Source organism: Anser cygnoides, chromosome 18 (assembly GCF_040182565.1).
Source record: "Anser cygnoides isolate HZ-2024a breed goose chromosome 18, Taihu_goose_T2T_genome, whole genome shotgun sequence".
NCBI classification, from domain to species: domain Eukaryota; kingdom Metazoa; phylum Chordata; class Aves; order Anseriformes; family Anatidae; genus Anser; species Anser cygnoides.
The window spans coordinates 12,568,957-12,588,391 of NC_089890.1; the positions used below are offsets into that span (position 1 = coordinate 12,568,957).

At 56.5% G+C, this 19,435-nt stretch overlaps 1 protein-coding gene across 10 annotated transcripts in view; it reads left to right on the forward strand.

Moving 5' to 3' along the window:
• RAP1GAP2 (RAP1 GTPase activating protein 2) overlaps window positions 1-19,435 on the forward strand; it is an 84,189-nt gene that overhangs the window by 36,065 nt on the left and 28,689 nt on the right. For 7 of the 10 annotated variants that reach the window (XM_066979512.1, XM_066979510.1, XM_048074151.2 and 4 more), the window contains one exon: window positions 19,319-19,403. In XM_066979512.1, the coding sequence (XP_066835613.1) occupies window positions 19,319-19,403 (85 nt within the window). Of the gene's footprint in view, window positions 1-8,963; window positions 9,134-15,172; window positions 15,214-19,318; window positions 19,404-19,435 lie in introns of those variants that run through there. The other 3 variants (XM_066979511.1, XM_048074150.2, XM_048074155.2) reach the window with 3 other exon arrangements.

Sequence of the window (19,435 nt, forward strand, 5' to 3'; positions counted from 1 at the left end):
CTGGCCCCACCGGCAGCTGTGGCCAGCGGCTGCGTCCGAGCGGGGCGACCAGAGCACGGCACCGAGTGAGGTGCATTTGCTCGTGGCCTGGCACGTGTCCTGGTGGCGTGGTGCCGGCGGGTGGCACAGCAGGAGGTGGCACGTCGTGGCTGGCACTGGAGCAGCGGGCGCAGAACCGACCTCGGTGCTTGGGCAAATAGCCACCGAGTCGACCTCCTGCTGGCTCTGGTACGGGTTGTGTTACTTGGGCACGGATAGCCACACGCTGTGAAATCCACTTCCCGTCCTTTGTGCTCAAAGTTTATTCCAAGGCGATAAGACAAATTCATTTTTTATCGCTGTGCTAACACAGATATATCTTAGTTTGTATTTTGCATGCCTTTGTGATATGCAGCCACCATACAGGGCTCATGGGATCGCCCCTGTGGGAAAGCATCCAGCTGGGTTTCGTAACTGCTGATCCCCCTTCCAGCCTGCCTGGTGCTGGCAGTCGGACCCCATCCTGGCATACAGGCCCATGTTCCAGCAGTTCTGATTATCTCAGTTTGAGTGCTCCAGCAGATGACAGCCCATTTCAGGTGCATTTTAAAGTCAGATTAATAGCGCAGTGTAGCAGCAGTGGCACGGTGCTGCTAATCTTCTGCGCACTGCAGCGATTATCCGCTTCCTCGTGATGCGCTGGGGGCTGTACAGGCGTGAGCAGGGATGGGACAGGGCAGAGATGCTGCTGACACTGCTGTCAGCTGCCGCTCCTCTGTGCCTGCTCTGGTCACATGGAAATGGCTACATGATTTGCAAGAGCTGGGATCTCTTTGCAAGCAGCAGAAAACAGCTAATTGCCTTGAGTAAAGCACCAACGAGTGACTTGCCTGGCTCTGTGTGGAGCAGAAACAAAGACAAAGCAGCACTTCCAGGAGGGCTGAATGTCTGGGTTCCCAGAAAGAACCAATTTGCACCCCTGTGGTTAATCAAGTGCCATTTCTTGTCCTTTGCTGAAGCTGAAATTGCTTCTTGACTCTGCTCCGCAGGGCACAAAGGGTCTGTGCGTGAGTTCGGGTGTCTGCCAGCATGGGAACACACTGTGCCCGGCCGGGAGCAGCGCCCACCTCACCGGTGCTCAGCTCACCTCACCGTGGTGCTCAGCTCACCTCCGTGGTGCTCAGCTCACCTCCGCGGGCCGGCTGCTGCACAGCTGTGGGACAGGCAGACACTGCTGGGGCCCAGCCAGCCTGCACGGATGGTCAGGGCAGGGAAATGCAGGTGTTGCAGACCTCTGGGGGCTGGCCATTGCTATGGCTCTTTATTATTATTGTTGTTGTTATATTTATTTAACTGATGCCTGATCTGAGGTGTTAGAAAGGTGCTTTCAGTGCTACTGACCACTCATCTCACCTGTTTGCCCTGCAAATACAGAGAGGGGTCTCATGAGGTGCAGTGAAGGAAGTACACCACATCTAGAGAAACTGTGGCTTGCGTGCAGAGGTGTGTGGGCAAAGCGATGCCAGCTCTGGGTCCTTCTAATCCCCGCGTTGGTTTTAGGTCTTTTGCGATTGCTTTTCCCACTGAGGTCTCTTCTCTCCAAGCCTCTGCAACCACCAAACGGGTGCCCGTGTGCACCAGTGTCGCTATCTGCCCATCTAGCCTCCTGTCTGCTTCCTAGCACTTACGCACAGCTTATCTGAAGTTCTGTTGATCTTCAAACACCGCCGCTGCGCTCATGCGAGTCCTGTTCTATTTTTAATGGGTACCGATATCTGACCGGGCTTTGGCTTCCCTGCGAGATGAGAGGTCGTTCGTTTGTAATGAATTTTTGTTCTTTCATTGCAGCTTTGATTGCTTTCCCTGTTTATTTCCTGGGAAGGCTGATAATTGCGCTGCGGAGATGAAACACCGTGGGTCCCGCTCAGCTGAAGTCAGGCAAAAGGTCAACGCGTGTGCGCGTGTAACGGGGGGGTGCTGGGCTGCCCGCGGCTCCCGCTGCAGCCAGCCGGATGCGTTTGGTTTCCCCGTCACTGCGGTGCCCCGGTGCAGGAGCCGTGGAACAGGGGGGCCGGGTGGCATCTCAGCCCCTCGGGCCCAGGCTGCTGCCGGTGCCACGGGCTGTGCCGTGCTCTGAGCTGGGCAAACGCTCGCTTGCACCGCACGTGCTGAAACGCCGAGGCCGCCTTGTCTTCACCCGCTGCCTGGGCTGCCTTTCACCAGCAGGCAGTGGAGGGCGCGGAGGCTGCGGTCCCTCCCTCACAGCTTTCTTTGCTTGCTTTTGACCAGGTGACCTTGTGTCAAGAAAACAACTGAATTGTGTTTTCTGCTTTTATTAAATCTGTCCATTCGGAGAGGGCTCAGCTGGGTGTTGGGCGCAGCGGCCTCCCCCGGGGGCCGAGGGGCTGTGCAGACTTGGCAGCGTTTTGATGCGCCTGGTGCACACCGGCCTGGCTGGTGTGTGGTGGTGGTGCAGGCCTCGGCCCGAGCCGCCCGCAGGCCCGGAGCTCAGCAGTGACTCCCGGATGGCGTTGCCTCGGTCTCCGGTGCAGGCTGCTGTGAGCGGCGGGTGCCCGGGACCCCCTGGGGGGCTGGGTGGGTGCTGGTCACACTCGCGTGCAGGCTGCACCATGGCCTTGGGCTCCATCAGCTGGCACGAGCCAAAGGGGAGCTCCTTGCCTTCATCTGGGCCGCGCCTCACCTGCGCCTGCTCCAGGGACTGGGGCAGATCTTTTCCCCAGTGGTGGAAAATGGCGGTAAGAGCCGCGCGGTGCCCCATGCAATGCCGTCCGGCTGCCCCAGTCCCGTGGGCTGCTTCGCAGATCCTGGGGCTGTGCTTTTACAGCCGTGGGATCTACGTGAAACGCTCCAGCCAGCCTAAGACTGCTGCAGCAAAAGTCTTGATCTTCGATGACCTTGATCCTCGTGTAACAATGCGCGTCTGGTTTTTGAAGAGGGTATTGAGCATCAGAATGGCAGGGACTATACCCAGAACAAAAACAGGTTGGAAGTTTTCTTGTCTAATTGGTGGGTTTTCTGTATCCAGCTGTAATTTGAAAAGTAATTAAGCTTTCCCAAAGTCACCTTTTACTGCTCTCGATGCATATGTCAGTGCCTGAATGGTTGCTCTGGGGATTTGTCAGCTCCGGATGCATAGGGATGCTTCATCTGAAGGGAAAAATACATATATCTGCCTCCTGTTTTCTTGGTATTTTCCGTATGTCTTTCTAACTGAAGCCATAAAATAAATCTCTAATCAGATTACTTAGGGCTGGATGTAACATAATCTAAAGCTCTGTTTCTCATGATACTTCTCTTAAACCTGGATGCAGTCTTATCCTCTTTCTGCAGCACATTTTGAAATGCTATAATCGCCTTCCCCCTAGTTTGCAAGCTCCAAAATCTTTTCTTCTTATGCCAGGAAAATAGGAATGTGACTGCCCCTTTTGCAGAAGATTGATTACTATTCCTGTCCTTCGGTCTGCGCTGCTGGTGCTCTCCTTTTGTCCCTCTGCTCCGTGGCGCTGGAGGTGCGGGCAGGGCAGGGGCAGTGCATGGTCCCTGTCCTGCGCCCCGGCTGTGTGGCCGTGCCCTGGGGCAGGGCTGGCCGGGGGGCTCTGGGCAGGGGGGTGTTTGCAGGGTCTGGCCGGGATGCTGAGGGGGCTTTGCTTGCAGAGGCTGTGCTTCGCGTTTGGGGAAGGGAAGGCTCTGACACCGTGATGTAAAATGAAGCCGTCTTGTTTGCTGAGGGGTAGCAGCTGTGTGGCAGTGAGGATCTCAGGCATCCGCTGCTGCACCGCTCCCCTCCCTGGCTCTCCAACCCCCCGCTCAGCTCCCCGCGATGGGCAGGGGCGAGCACCCAGCTGGGGGCTCAGCGAGTGCTGGGGAGGCCCGGGCCCGGGACCCCCGGCCCTCCTGCGGCACCACCACTGCTTGGCACATCTCGTGTATTTATGGCGCTGCCCCTCGCGAGCGAGGCGGCCGTAAATCCCTCGCCGGGGAGGTGCAGAGGGCTCGCGGGCCGCATCCTGCGTCGCCTGGCGGGGCAGCGCCTGGCCGCGGGCCTGCCTGCAGAAGCCCTGAGTCACCGGGGCTGGGCTGCTCAGGCCGCGGGTGCCGGGGCCCTGGCCGGCGTTCCCCGCTGCAAATGCGCTCATCAGCAGCTGCGGGAGGTCGATAGGCGGCTCTGGGCAGCCTGGGCAATTCAATCTCACTGAAGAATTAACACAAAAGCCAAAGCTATTCCGTAAATGTACAGCTTTTCAATAATATTAATCATATAACTTATTCAGGGGGAGGTTCTGTAATATTGGGAATGAAGGCTTGGTCTTGTCACAGTCTGGTATTTTCAGATCCTTCTTTCTTAGCAAAGCGTCCAGAATAAAATGCCAAGCGTTGCATAAATGATCTGGCCACCCAGGTGATTTATTAATCATGGCGTATAATTGTTCCAACCTGAAATGAGTTCTCTCCAGCCCCTTGGGATTCAGTTTTGTAGTTAGCTGCAAAACTGTTTTCTCTGAAGCAAAAACGTCAGGGCAATTTTAGAGAGAGATTTATTTCTTCATAAAACAGTGGCAGCTGCTTAACTCAAAGGTTATTTAGTCGCTGTCGAGGTAACATTGAATGCTTACAGGAAGGACAAAGGCTCGGGGGAGCCCAGAACGGCCGGCTGGGGCTGGGAGGCATCCCCGAGCTCCCTGCTCCAAGCTCCAGCACCAGGTCAGCTCGGCCACGGCTCCATCCACCCAAGGCCGGGGAGCTCCGTGGGTGGGAGCTGGCAGCCTCCTTGAGGACTGCTCCAGGGCTGAAGCAACCTCCTCGCTTTTCCTAATTTCCAGTCTAAGCCTCTCAAGCTGCAGCGTCCCGTTTTATAAGATGTCTGTTCGTTGTAGTGTAGACACCAGCCGGAGGGTATTCTCTGGGTGCTGGCCCTGACTGGGTGTCCCAAACCCTCAGGGGGGGGGGTGATGCTGTCTTTGCATCAGCACATAAAACAGAGGTGTCCGGAGTCACTCCGGCCCCATAGAGCCCCCAGCTGCAGGCAGTGCTTCTGCATCTCACCGGGATGCAGGCAGAGCACTTGCCTCTTGCTGCAGCTCTGGCTGAAGCACCATCAGGGCAGTTTGACAGGATCCTCTCTTAAAAAGAGTAAAGGATGAACTGAGGACACACAGCACATCCGTACGCTGCAGGAGCCTACGCTCCGGCTTTGGAGGCAGCAGGAGACTTGGCTCTGCTCCCAGGTCAGGGTGCCCCGGGGCTCCCGTGCCATGCAGCTCACCGTGCTCATGGCTCACCATGCCGGTCCTGCCGCTGCTCCCCCATTTGCCAAGCAGAAACCGTTCTCTGGGTGCATGATGTGCCATTTCTTTGCAAGGACAACCTGCCAGGGGTGATGGGTGAGAACAGCAGGCACTGGGGAAGGAAGGCTTTCCTGTTATCCTGCCCTAATCTGTCCTGAAGCCTTTTATCAGACAGCAGAATGTAAGACATACAGGGCGGCTTCGCAGCCACCACAGGGACAAGCGCTGTTCTTGGGAGACGTTCCCCGGTCCCCATTTACCTGCATCATCCACGTGGCTGAGCAGCACTGAGTGCATCAGTCTCGCTTCCCTGGCCATCGCTACCAAGGACGCGCATCCCAGGCGCTGTGCAGGTGAAGTGCTGTGCGCTGCCCGGAGGGATGACTGGAAGTCCTCTTGGGGAATGGAGCTGGAGGTGAATTGGAGCCCAGGGGCTGCGTCCAGCTCCCTTGCTGCCTGGCTCCTGTCGGGAGCCTGTGCTGCCGCTTTTTTCTTGCTAATGTTTTGCCCCTGGCTGTGGTCACAAGGACACATCCTAAAGATGCTTACTGTGGCATTTGCTCACTCAGCCTTGTAAAAGAAGCTGTTCTGGGAAATAAATCTGCTGGCTGGGGGGTGCCTTCGCCTCCTGGTGTGGGGGCTGCCCCGGCCGGAGCTGTGCTCTGTGCTGCCGGCACAGGGGAAGGGGCTTTGTGGCACCTGCTGCTTCCTGATCCGGTCCTTTGCTGCTCTTAGGGTAGAGCCAGTTAGAAATAAAATGTTTAACCTTTTTTAACCTTTTAACTGGCAGCTTGTTTTGCCTGGGGTAGCAGGGCAGCAGGGGGGGCTCCAGGGTCTCCACCCCAGCTGCTGCTGCGCAAGGGAGCGCAAGTCCCCGGCACGGCCAAAGCTGTGGTGTGAGCTGCTTGATGTGAGCTGCTGCCTCCCTGCCCCAGCCTTTGCCCCAGGCAGCCCCGTCTAGCCCCTTGCCATTAATTATCCTGCCCTTTTCCTATAAATTACAGATCAGATGCAAACAAAGTCCAGAAGAAATTGATTACAACAAAGACTCATTTGCAGTATTTGGGTGGAGAAGAAAATATGGCTAAGTGTGTCTACTTAAAGTGATTCTCTATTTCCAAATATGAGAGAATTGAACATCTTTAAAAATCAATACAAAGCCACTTCAGCATAAAACAAGAGAAGATTAATACTTAACTTGTCTGGAAATGGGGAAGAGAGACAGTGGAAGATGTCTCCAGAGACAGAGAGAGACTCAATGAAATTTGAAGCTGCTTGTTTAATGCGAGAGGTAAAAGGTTTAAAATTAAAACCCCTCCCCCTCCATTAAATGAAAGCTAATGAGGTGCGGCAGAATTGATATAATTTGGCACGGGAAATGGGTTCTATTTTCTTTTCTTTCTTTTTTTTTTTTTTACTATGTCTCAGAAATTTGTCAGACTGATGATTCTGCTTGAAAGGAAGCAGACAGATATTTTCTGCAAGAACAAAGGGATTTGTTGGTCCAACAAAAACTTTATTAAAAGGCTTCACAGTGCGAGTTAAGTGCTCTTTCAGTGAGAATGAAGGTGGCATCCTGGTTTAATGTACCTTTTTCCTCCTATCCATGCACGTCCTCTCACCCACTGCACGTGGTTTGGCATCATCTGATGCTGTCCCAAGGAGGCGCACGTTCCAGGGTGCTTTGAGAACCGGTTGGTTTTTCGTTTTGGGAAAGTGGACAACTCTACACCTGTTGAAATCACTGCATCTCCAGCTGCTGCAGGAGAGGCCGTTCTGCTGCCCCAGCCTTCCCAGGGACCCACCCAAGATCTGTTAAAATATTCAAGTATTAATCTTAGCTATAAGTTTAGATCTCAGTGCTTTGCAGAGCTGTGTGCTGTGTAGGTGAATACAGATGGGGTGGCCATGACTGTACTGCAGTCAGGTTGTTCCGGGGTTGAATTGATGTGGCATACTGACAGAAATATTGTTCCACGTACTTTTTATCTGCCTTAGAGTGGAATGCATAAAGAAATAGCTATGAAGATGTTGGGGATTTTTGTTGAATTTAAAGAACACATCTGATTAGAGATTGTGCAGAAATATTTAGATAGAAAAGGCCAGAGCTAAGGTGGTATTGATCACCTCGAGCACGGCGGTAGGGAGGTGGCAGGCAGGAGGAGGCAGCGAGAGTGGCAGATGTGCTCCATGGCCTTTGCGAGCTGTTTGCTCCTGAGCAAACACATTTGTCAGGGGCTCTTCCAGGAGAGCCCCACGTGCTGTTAATAATTGACTGCCCATCCGAGAGGGTTTGCAGGCAGCTCGTGCTCCGTGTCCTGGTCGAGGTGGCCATCGGACGCCGTGCCTGCCCGTGGCAGGGTCCCTGCAGAAGTGCTGACCTGTGCTGGGGACAATTTGCTGAACTCCTCTCCGGGGGTCCGGGTCTCCCTGGTACCAGGAGATTTGTGCTCTCCCTGCTTTAAGGCCAGGCTGAGGAACAGACCCAGAGGAACGATTTCATGGGCTTGGCCACACGTGCAGTAGGATTATTATGACTTCTCTGAGGCTGGCTGCAGAGATGCAGAGCACCGGTGGGTTTTGGGCAGATGCTGATATTTCAGTCCTGTGGAGGACTAGAGTTTTGTGTCTGTGTTCTCGTACCCTATATGCCTAAAGCATGGACTGCATTTTCATCCCTCTAAGAAGGAACACGTTCAGAGTGCTGTAGCTGGTCCTGCATCTAATTCCCATGAAAATCCCACTAGCGAGGAGGAAGGTGAGGCGGGAGGTGAAGGGGAGGAGGGCAGAGAGACCCGGCTGCTTCATCACCATGGTGACAGAGACTTCCAGGGAAAGGTGCTGGGCTTGTGAAGTAGATCACCGACAGTTTACTTAATAAAAAAATATATGTGTGTTGCCTGGAAGAAGTGGTGTGCCGGCTCCCCCACATAAGAGACAGGCTGGAGGGCTCGTGCTCTGTCGCACTGCTCCCAGCCCTGGCTCTGAGCAGCTCTGCAGCAGAGGGACCTTCATCCCTGGCACGAGCACGGCTGGAGCCTGGCTTGGACCAGCCTGGAGCTGTCCCATATGGGAAAGGCTACATAATGTCTGCAAAAGGCAGAAGGAAAAGTTTGTAAGGCAGGAAAAAAATCCTTCGCACAATTCAGATTTTGAAGGGGCTGTGACGTAACTCCGTCCCCCTAAATGCTGAGGAACCCGCGGTACGGGTGCCCACACGGGCTGTTTTCAGCAAAACCTCAGCAGCAGCATAATCCAGCCTAGTTGTGACATTAGAGCTCGGCCCCAGGAAAACAGCCCCCGCTCGCCGCGTGTCCCCGAGCCCCGCTGCCGGAGCCCCGCTGGCGGCGGTCCCCGAGCCCGTTCTGCCGAGCGGGCGCCGTCCCTCGGGGCATCTCCGGGGCGCCCCCCGCGCGTCCCCGCCCCGCTGCCTCGGGCGCTCGTCCCGCGCCTGTGGCCTCGGGCGGGCCGGGGGGGGGGAAAAGGGGGAAAAGGGGGAAAAAGGAGAAAAGCGGGCAGCGGCCGCCGGCACCCGCCGCCCGCAGCCGTGCCCGACGCTGGGGGCGCGCGCGGCGGGGAGCGCGCGGGGAGGCGCGGGCACGGGGAGCGCGGGCACGGGCACGGGGAGGCGCGGGCACGGGGAGGCGCGGGCACGGGCACGGGGAGGCGCGGGCACGGGCGCGGGCGCGCCGCCGTCCCGCAGGTGCCGCGGCGGGGCCGGGAGCCGGGCGGCGGGCGGCGATGTCCCGGGCGGCCGGCAGGATGCACTCCAGGCGGGCCGGGATCCGGGCGGCCGTGGTGCTCATCGGGCTGCTGCACAAGTCCAGGAGGCAGAACAAGGAGAAAAGGTAGAGCCCGAGCGCGGTGCCTCCCGCTCCCCGCGGACGGGCTGAGGGGCGCGCTCTGCCCTCGCCGCTCGCCGGCGAGGTGCCGGCGCCGGGGAGAGGGCTCCGGGCGAGCCGGGGCGGGCGTCGGCTGCGCCCTGCTCGTCGCCGTTCCTGGGACAGAGCCGGGGGGTGCGCCCGCAGGGTTCCCCCGAAGCCGGACGGCGGGCGCAGGGTGACCGCAGCCTGCCCGCGGCGCTTCTCGAGCCGCTGCCGGGCGCACCGACGGGCGCACGGCTTGTGCTGCTGCCGCCGCGCCGGTGGACCCTGACCGCCCGTTCCTGTGGCTGCGCCAGACCGAGGAAGACTGTTTTCTTTCGGGGATCGTGGTGTTCGCAGAACTGCTTTAACTCAGCTTAACAGCTTTGTCTCTTTGCTGAGGAACAGCTGACAAATGGTTTCATCTTTCATTGACTAAGCCGCGGATTGTACTTTATGTTCAACTTTGTGTTTGGAGGAAATAGCCTGTTTGCAATATTGTGTTAGCTGGCATCTGCTCTGCATGGCTCCTGCTTTCTCCCCGCGCTTATTAGTGTGAGTGGCTCTTTGCTTCAAAGGTTTACCGTGCTCTGATTTATTCTGTGCGTTCTCAGTCAGGGACTTCTCTCTCCTCCAGGACTGTGCTGCTCTGGCAACTTTGTTGTTAAAAATAGTAAGAAATATGCATCCAAATCTCAGAGGCATACATACTTCTGATTTGGGATGGAGACAACATGGGCACTGCTGCAGGTTGATGGCTTCCTTCTCTTTGTTTATTTTTTTCAAGTTGTGATTTTGTAACAAAATCATATGAATGAAGCATTGATTATTTGGAGTCTTCGTTGTAAACTACAGCCCGTAACAAGAAGCCCTGGTTGTTCCCCATCTCACCCATAAGTTTTGGGTCACAGGGGCCCATTTTCTGGTGCTGCTGCCGTAGTTGCTTTGCCTCGGACAACAGGTGCATTGAGAGCAGGATTTCAATGATGCTTTTGCGGGTGGGCTTTCTGCGTAGCTTGTGTGGTTGCTGCTGTTCAAGGAAGTTTTCTTCTCCATTGCTGGGGCCTTAGGTAGACCATCAAAGCTGAATGGATGGAAATAAACAACCCGCTGTTTTTGGTGGTGAATGAACAGCTCAGGAGGGTGCTCGCCAGAACTGAGCCGTGGAGCAGGTGTAGTCCCCGTCCTCCCCGTCCCGTCCCTCTGTCCCTGCCCCTGGTGGGGGCCCCTCGCTGCCCTGCGAGATGGCGGTGAAGCCGCGTGCTGTAGTGGGGCGGTTTGAAAAGCGTGCTTACAGGGGCTCTGCTGAGCTCAGCTGAGTCCTGTGGGCATCTGCGCTGTCTGTGTCAGGGGTGTCGGAGTCAGTTTGGGCCAGGATCGTGGGATTTGAACCCTGTGAGCAGCCCAACCGCCCCCTTCGGGTGCTGGCTTCCCATTCCCACGGTCACCTCTTGGGTTTGGGCTCAGTTGGCCAAAGGCCTTCGCTGTCTGTCTTGGAGGGGCTGGTGCGCTCGGGGTCCCCATGCCCTCCCCAGCACTGGCCTGTCACCAGTGGAAGGCCCTGGCCATGGAGCAGGGCTGCAGGGCTGCCACGCTCTGGAGCCCTTTCTCCTGCTTTTCCATGCCTGTGCAGGAGAGGTCCGAGCCCTCCAGCAGGCTGTGCCATGCACCGGGTGTGCGGGGCACGGGCGCCCTGCGAGGCAAGCAGTGCCCACCCCAGCACGGCCCGGCCGTCTGGCCCCCGGCAGGCAGGAGGGCTCTGCCGGCTGGAGCGGGGCCATTTGCAAGAGGAGCAAACCCATCGCCTCCACAGAGGTGAGGGACTGAGGGCTGTTTGCTGTGCTATCTGCAGGAAGAGGCAATGCCAGCCCCTGAGTGTCCTGTAGCAGGCATGTCCCCGAGCGGGGGTCTGGAGGGACCCGGGTCCTGAACTGCTCCTCTGAAGGCTGTCTCTGCTGGAACTCATTGGTGATTCCTGCATTCACCTCAAAATATGGCAGGAAAAGGAGATAGTGCTTTACCAGTCATACAGAGAAGGCTTTTCCCAAAGAGACTCCTTTCCACCAGGTACCAGATTTCTGTGAATGAGCTCAGCATGACACTTGAAGGCTGAGAAAAAAATCTGGCTCTGAACTCTAACAGAATTTGGCCTGTAATGTGGGAGCCTGATTTTTTTTTTCTTTCCCCACCATCACGTTGAGCAGAAACCCTCCCAGTGTAGTTCTTGCTGTGGGGTTTATTCAGGACAGTGAGAGTCATATAGACATCTTAAGGGGAGAACGAGACCCTGAGGAGTTTTTTTTCCTGTCTGCCGTGGACTGAGGAGCCTTCATGGGAGCGATTGTGAGAATTCAGGCAGTGCTTTACGGTGACTGCTTCATCTTATGCAAGCTGCCAGGGCCATCAAAGTGACATAATCTGAAGGAAAAGGAAGGGACTGTTAGCGGTATAGTCAAAAGGGACTCTGTTCCTCCACCTGCTCTTATTTTCTTTTTTTCCTCCTACATTCAGTCTTTGTTCTGTGTTTGCAATTGAATTTTGCTTTACATGAGCCATATGCAAGTCTGGCAGGATCAGTGGCAGCTGCAGAGTCCCTGGTGGCCCATGTCCCTTTCTTATTAGCAACCCAGCAAAGTGCAGCACAACAAATTGACTTCAGCGAGCTCCCCTTGCAGGAGCGGGGTGATGCTTACCTTGTTCCCTCCGCAAGCCTTCCCAGGCAATCAATCTCCCCATGCCTGCCCTGCTCGCTCGAGCTGAAGCGAACGAGCAGCAGTGTGCACCAACAGCTGGTGCGCGCGGGGCTGCAGCTCCCGCTGGGCACGGGGCTGCTCCTGACGCCAGCCCCGCTCCAGGAGTCTCGGGCTCGGCTCAGGGCACCCGTACCCGATCAGGTCCCGTAGCTGCTCCCCTGCCAGTGAGGTGATGCCATGGTGGTTCCCTCCCGCTGGGCAAAGCCGGTGGGCTGGGAGCCTCAGGCCGGGGTGCACCCTGCCGCTCCTTTGATGGTGTTAGAGGCAGCCAGAAATTAGGCAAAGGCTTGCTGTCACAGCTGTCAGCTCACTGGGTAGTTCAGCAAGGGATACTCCTAGGTACTCCCTCCTCTGAAGTCATTTGGAGTGAAATCTTCGCACTGGTGAAGTCAATTTTAAAATTCCCGTATTTTTTTGGGTGGTAGCAGGGCTTGGGTTCACAAAGACAGCAGCTCGCGTGTTTTTGGCCTCTCCCCACCTTCAGAAGCGCTCCTGTCCCCTGTGCGCCCATGGCACAGATGCCCCGGGCGGAAGCAGTGTCCCTCCGCTGTTGGGAGCTGGTTCTGCATGCGGTTGGAGGCTCTGGTTTCTGGGAGCTGTTCTGTTTAATTTACAAATTATTGAATCAGCTCAGAAATGGCTGCCCAAGGTTCCTTGGCTTGTGTGTTTTCAGGAATCAGATCAGACAATCCTTCTGGTCTTAAAAAGTCCACGAGTCCCTTGGCTCATTTATCCAACTGCTGCTGGAAATCACTGCTTCCTCTCTGCTCCTGGAAGTGAGATCAGAGAACAAAATTTGTAAGCGATAAAAATCTCTTTCCACCATTATTTGCATATCAAGTGTTACTTTCCTAACGAGACAAATTGGGAAGTCCTTGGCGGGTTGGAAAGGATCCAGATTCCATCCAGCTGCAGGCAGGAGGCTGCTCTTCTCCCTTAGCACAGAGCAGGACGGGCGGGTGCACGGAGCGTGCCGTGACCTACTGAAACAAGCACAACGGCAGCGCCCGCACCAGTGCGGGACGCCCTGAAACACTCTCAACAATATTTATTCTTGGTGCAGAGGAGTAATTAAAGTTAAACTCATTTGCAGTTAAATGTCACCTTGCTCTTAGCAGGGCTTTGGTTCCTGCTTGTGTGAGCTGTGCAGTCGGGAAGCCTCTGTGTGCACGCAGATGCGGGCTGGTAACTTACAAATACATAATTAATTGCAAGAAATCTAGACCAGAAAATGCTATTCTTTTTCTTTGCTGACTCTCAGACTTCAGTGAAAGAAAGTAATGTTTCAGGTCAGGGCCAGTCTTAGCCCAATACACAGCCAAGGTAAATCAGGTTATTGGGGAAAGCGTTGCACTGCGGGGGCTCTGCCTGCACCTGGTCTAAGCCCCGGAGCACCCGCAGCTTTGCAGAGCTGTGTGCACGTGGCGGGAGTGCCTGGGGTGGCAGCTGGGCCCAGGCAGCCCCACAGCGGCCGTGCCCGCGGCCGTCCCCTCCCAGGGAGCAGTGACACAGCGGGGACCCCTGCCAGGTCACTGGCTACGGATGGAGCGTGGTGCGGTCAGGCTACAGGGCCTCACTTAAGCTCTTGCTGACGATTTCCAGGTGTGACATCTTAGTGAATTGTCCTTGCTGCTGTTGCAAAAAAAAGCTTTTTTATTTTTTTTATTTTTTTATTTTTGGTGACTTGTGAGCAGGCGACTGAGGGCTGCAGGTCCGGGCAAGGCCAGGAGCTCCCCAGCATCTTGGGAGCTGGACCTGGGCAGGGTCATGCCCTGTGCTGGGGGGTGCTGAGCTCCCCCGTGTCTCCTCTGTGACCCGCCAAAGGGGAGGCTCAAACTTAAGGTGGGAACCCAGACCTTAGTTACTGCTGAAATGCTGGGGAGTTTTCACTTCCAGGGCTGCAGCTCCACCTCATGTGTTCGCTGTGCTGGGTTCCCAGCCCGTGCGGGTGGCTCAGCTCCTGTGCGGCACAGGGGGCAGGGGCCGGAGCTGCCCGGCACCCCCAGGCTGCAGGAGCCTGCCTGCACCTGCGCTGCCGGGAGCGTCGGGCTGGGGCGGGCATGAGAGGCAAGAGGGGAGCCCGGCCCCTGTGAAAACTTCAGACGCTGGGCACTGAATATTAAATAAAAGAAACAGGGAGCAGCTGGCAAGGTGATGCCCGTCAAGGACAAAAAAACGACGGTTCCAAATATAGAGGCTGTTAATTTACAGGACATCTTTGCTGTCCTTCTCAAGGATAAAGCATCTAGACAGCTGAACTTGTTGCAAGTGGGTGTGCTGCGAGAGATTTGTGTCTCCTTGGGCCAGGTTTCTTCTGCAAAATTAAGCGTAGGCACAAACGTAACCTGCGATGCTCCGAGTGTTTAGTTTACCCAGCATAACAAAAGGTAGAGCTCACCACTTAGCGCGGAACGCCGCGGTGTCAGATAATATGTTGACATCTCCCCTTCCCACGCGTAATTCGTACGAATGCACTGTGTCAGTTTAGGACCTGTCTGGTAAATCAGACGAACAAAACAAAAAGGCGGGATGCATTTACAAGCTTTCATTACACTTCAGAGTGAGAAGAGGAGAGGAAACGTGCACGCTGAGGCCAGCACAGCGTGGGGCCGGGGTGCGCACAGCCCTGGCTCGGCCGCTGCTCCTCTGCAGGGTGCTCGCGTCCCCCGGCCCCAAGCCAGGGGCTCCGGCCCAGCGGTCAGCCTGTGCTCCGAGGTGCTTTGGGGTGCTGCAGGAGGGCGCAGAGAGGTGGAGAGCATCGCCGCAGGGGTGCCTGGCTGCCCTGTGGGGTGGAGACGTCTTTAACTGGGAGCTGATGAAACAGATGTAGGGTGTAGAGCTCCTGGGCTCTCCCCCTTACAGACGCTGTGGGCTCTCCTCAGCAGAGGAGCCGTGTGAAGCTCTGTGCCTGGCCTCCCGACTGCTTGATTCCCAGAGCGCTCTTCACGGCACAGCACCGCAGGCTGCTTGGCTACTGCTGGGCGGTGGTGTTATTGGTAGCACAACACATCGAGGCACTGAACGGGACATCTTTATCAGAATTTCAGAACATCAGCAGGGTTTACAAAGTTCATGACCTGAATTTGTAGGTGCTTTAGGGCTGTGACAAGGAGTGCTCTGAAGATCAGAGAGACTTCACCTGTCATCACTGCTCCGGGAACTCGCCGATACACAAACGCTCAGAACGAGGGGAAAAGTCCCCACCTGCTCCCCCTTGGCACCCCCAGCTGGAGGGGGCCAGAGCTGCGCGGCAGGGCTCATCCCCGTCTTCGTCAGGAATCCCTGCCGTTGCGCCTGTGTAACTGCATTAAGGTATTTCCTTAATTAGATTTACTAAGTACGTACGATTCTATTTTTTTTTCTTTTTGCCTTCTCTCTTAATTTGCCTAATGAGGAAAATGAAGAAATAGAATTACTAAACTCATGCCTGCATTGCTTTCCGGGAAGCCTCTGCTGTGCCTGGTGCTTGCCCCGGCCCCTGCAGGGTGCCAGCGAGCGGCGCGGCCGAGGCCCTGCCCGCTGTGCGCCCTGCAGCAAGTGGCGCGGGGCCACCCTGGTGGGACACGTCCTGCAGCAGGCTGTCCCTCCGCGGGGCGCCCAGGCTGTCCTTCAGCTTGTGCCCGCCTGGGCCAGAGGAGCCCGTGTCCAGGAGGTGCTGCTCCGGAGGATGCTTTCGTCCACCCTGCGATGATGCCAGTGCCAAGGGGTGCCAGGCCGGGGCGAGGCGCACACTGCCCTCCCCCCCCCCCCCGTCGGGTGCTGCCTCCAAGACCTTGTGTTGCGTGACCGACCTTCGACCCTCGGGGTGTGCGTGCCCGTTGTGCGAAGGAGGGACAGGTCAGCAGTGATTGCAGAGGCCATTTGTTCCAGCCATGACGTGCCAAGCCCAGGCTTCAGCTCATAATCATATTACTGTGTCCTTCCCCACCCCATCCTTGCACGGTTTGCTAATTGCAGCTGCAGACTGCAGGCGCTTCAGGCAGGAGACGTTTTCTTGTGCTGGCCTGGAGCAGAACCGGGTGGCAGCGGGCTGTGCTGTGCTGCGGGGGGCTCCTGGCCCCTCCGGGCTTGGGGGCACATGGGGCCCAGCTGTGAGGCAGCACCCAGGGACAGGGGGGCTGCCAGCATCCCCCGGCCACCCTGTGGTCTCCAGCTCTGCAGGGATCCCTGGGGGATGAGCATCCTGGGTGGCTGTGGGGCGCTGGTGTGCTGCCCGGCATCCCTCGTCCGGGTCCAGCCGTGCTGCAGCTGGGGCTCCGCAGGGACCTGAGCCCTTTGCCAGCCCCCAGCCAGCTGTGGCGGGGCCGCGGCGAGCACCCGCTCGCTCTGGTGCAGTCTTCATGCGAGCTCCTGGGGGCCGCTTCGACATGCAGGTGCGCCCTGCACAGATGAAGACATGCTGATCTTCCTCATGGTTCATTTGTCATCCCCGGAGGGTAATCTCCCCGGGAATTAGGCTGATGGCCCTTGACCCTGTAGCTGACAGAAGAGTGAATCGTGGGCCAATGGTTGCAATTTAACATAACGTATTTCCAGAGCATCAAGGCTAATTACAAGCGCCTGCTGGTGAATGGGTTTGTTTTGCTCTCCCTGGAAGTGCAATAGCGGTTCCAGCAGTTTGGCCCCAGAGAAGAAATCAACATGTGATAGAAGAACACGTTGTTAAGTTGTGTGAGTGATTTTATAATACTTAAAATGTGATGCTATGGCAACCTGTTACAAATCCCAGATCAAGTCAAATTATTTGTATGCATCCCCGTAACTTTAATCTCTGTGAGGTCTGATACGTTTTATGCCTTTGAGGTCACTGTACAGATTGGTGCAATCAGCCAGAGAACAGGGTTCAAAGGAAGGAGAGCAAAGATGAGTGGTTGCCTCCAGATCAGCCTGTGCTGTAGTGCCCTAGAAAGTCAAAGAGGAAATAGTAAAAATCTGTCATCCTGGGTGTTTTTTCAGCAGTGGTGTCACGGTGGGTTTTTGGAGAGGAGACTAGGAAGGAGCTCAATGGACAATATGGGCGGACAGAGAATAAATTCTGCTGGTGCCCCTATGTAGTCCTACAGCATTTCAATTCGTTTCTTGCCCTGCAAATCTGGAAAATGTTATTTTATTTTTAAAACGATCTCCAACAGCCTAGAGACATGGCTGTGCAGCACAGCAGAGATGGGGATGGGCTGTGCCTTGATCTCGCAGCGGCCACCCGGGGCAGGAGGGCCCCTGCTCTGCTGCAGCCTGCTGGGGGGCTCTGCCTCTGCGCGTCCCACCTGGGGCTGCGGGGCGAGCCTGGGCACAGCCACTGGTACCTGGTGCTCTTGGAAGAGCTCCGAGCCCTGCAACCAGCAATTAATTAGACGTGTCAGAGGTTGGTCCCCCGGCCCCCAGGGCTCAGCTGGCCCTGTCCCCGTGTGCTGGTGGCCGGGCTGGGCTGCAGTACTGCCCTGGCATGGCCGAGCATCGCCCTGCCTCGCGCGGTGATGGTCCATGGCCGTGCCACCCCCTCCAGGGACGGGGCTGTGGGCTTGAACCTGAGCCCTGAATTTCCCCTGATATCCAGCCGCCGTGTCCCTGGCTATAATTTAAGTCCATTATTTCTTGTTCCTTGGTTGTTAACTAATGGGAACTATTGATCTGCGTCCTGTTAGTGCCCTCCCTCTCTCTGTTCACAGCCACTGTAACTCCAGCTCCTTGGCTCCCCTTTCTCCACCCGGATGAGGGCAGGCGGAGGGCTCCGGCTCGCCTCGCAAGGGACAGGCCTTCACCCACTGCCTTGCATCCTCTGCTTCTCTTTGTCTTTTGCATGGGAGATTTGGAGTGGGGGCTTTTAATTTATGTTGTGACGGGGGCAAAAAGGTGTGGGCCGTGACCCAGGTGCAGGGAGGCGCGGGGCAGCTGGCAGGGCCGGGTGCTGGCAGGGCCGGGGCAAAGCCCGCTGCGGGTGCTGGCAATGCCGAGGCACGGGGCTGGGCCGGGGGGAGGCAGGTGGTAATTCCTGCCACCCCTGCACGCACAGGCTGGGTGCTAAACGCTTCTCCGTGTGCACGTTTGTGTGTGCGTGTGTACATGTATGTGTCTTAACAGATGGAGTTAAAGTCCATCGAGACTGGGAGAAGTCTATTAGCAAAAGCAATTGTACATACAGGCAGAAAGAGCAAAAAGCAGCCCTCGCCAAGCTCTGGCTCAGTCTCTTTCACTAGCAGGGACACATCTGGACAGCCACTGCGTGCTCGCGCAGCGGCAGCAGGGCTTTGCACTCGCTGTTGCCTCAGGGGTCTGGTAGAAAACCAGGTCTGCTCTGGGAGCAATTTGGTAGCACCCTGCAAACGACCTGTGAGCATGTTCCGATTTGGTAAAAGCGCGATTTCTCCAATGCAGCTGCTGTTCCAGGCCCCTCACCCCCAGCAGGACCTTCTGTGGGTGCGGGGGTGCCCTGTCCATGCCGCGGCTGGCACGGCTGTGCCAGGAGCGCAGGGCAGGGCCTGCCCTTCAGCTCTTCACCGGGAGTGAAGCACGGCTACTGCAGAGCGCTCTCTGAGCATTTTTTTTTGCAAGAGGCTCTGCTGATGTACCGGTGCTGGGTGCAGGCACCCCGTCGCGTTTTGGAGGGGCCTGGTGTGCACCGGTGCCTGGCGCCACGCAGCATCGCCCCACGCGCCGCGCTCTGCCATCCCGGGGCGGGCTGCCATGGGAACAAACCTCGTTACTGTGAGATAAACAGTTGGACATTTTGGCCCAGTTTCTGCAGGACTAACCTGGCAGGGATGAGAGGAAACTAAATTAAATCTCAGATTTTCTGACTCCCAGAGTAGCATCTGGCACTACCACTGCGTGTGACGATTTGATTGTCTGCCTGGGAAGTGATTTTTTTTTAAAAGGCACAGTGTATTTTTATCAAATAATCAGCGGAGGGCTTTGGGTCCACCTTACCAAGGCCGAAGAGGGTTTTGGGTTGCATTTCTGGGCAGGATCTTGGTACAGGTACTTCTCCCCTGCCTTTCCCAGTGTCTCAAGTCCTTGTGAGACCCCCCAAAAGTGCCCTGGTGCCGCTCTGTTGTGGCAATCCCTTCAGTGGGCCCTCGCCAAGCCCCAGTCTCGTGGAGCCTGGCGGGTTTATGCCAGCGCCGCGGAGCTGCGCGCCCGCTCCCCCGTCCGTGGGGTCTGTGGTGCCGAGGTGTGGGGCTGTGTGTGAGGAGCCCAGCCCCTGCAGGGCATGGGGCTCTTCAGAGAACTTTTGTGTCACCTTTTTGTGCAGTCGCCTTTTTTTTCTCAGATGTGAGATTATTTTTCAAAGAGAGCATTATGGCCTCTTGGTTTAACAAAAATGTCCCCTGCGTTTCCTTATCTCCTGCCTCTGCTGCTCACTTGCCTCCCAAAACTTCGGGTGCAGGGAGAGCTGACCGGCACTTGTTCTGTTTTGCAGGAAACAGGAGCTGCTGAACAGCTCGGATGTGACCCTCCCGGACCGGCCGCTGTCCCCCCCGCTCACCGCCCCCCCCACCATGAAGGTGAGTGCGCGGGCGCCGCGTGGGGGCCGCTG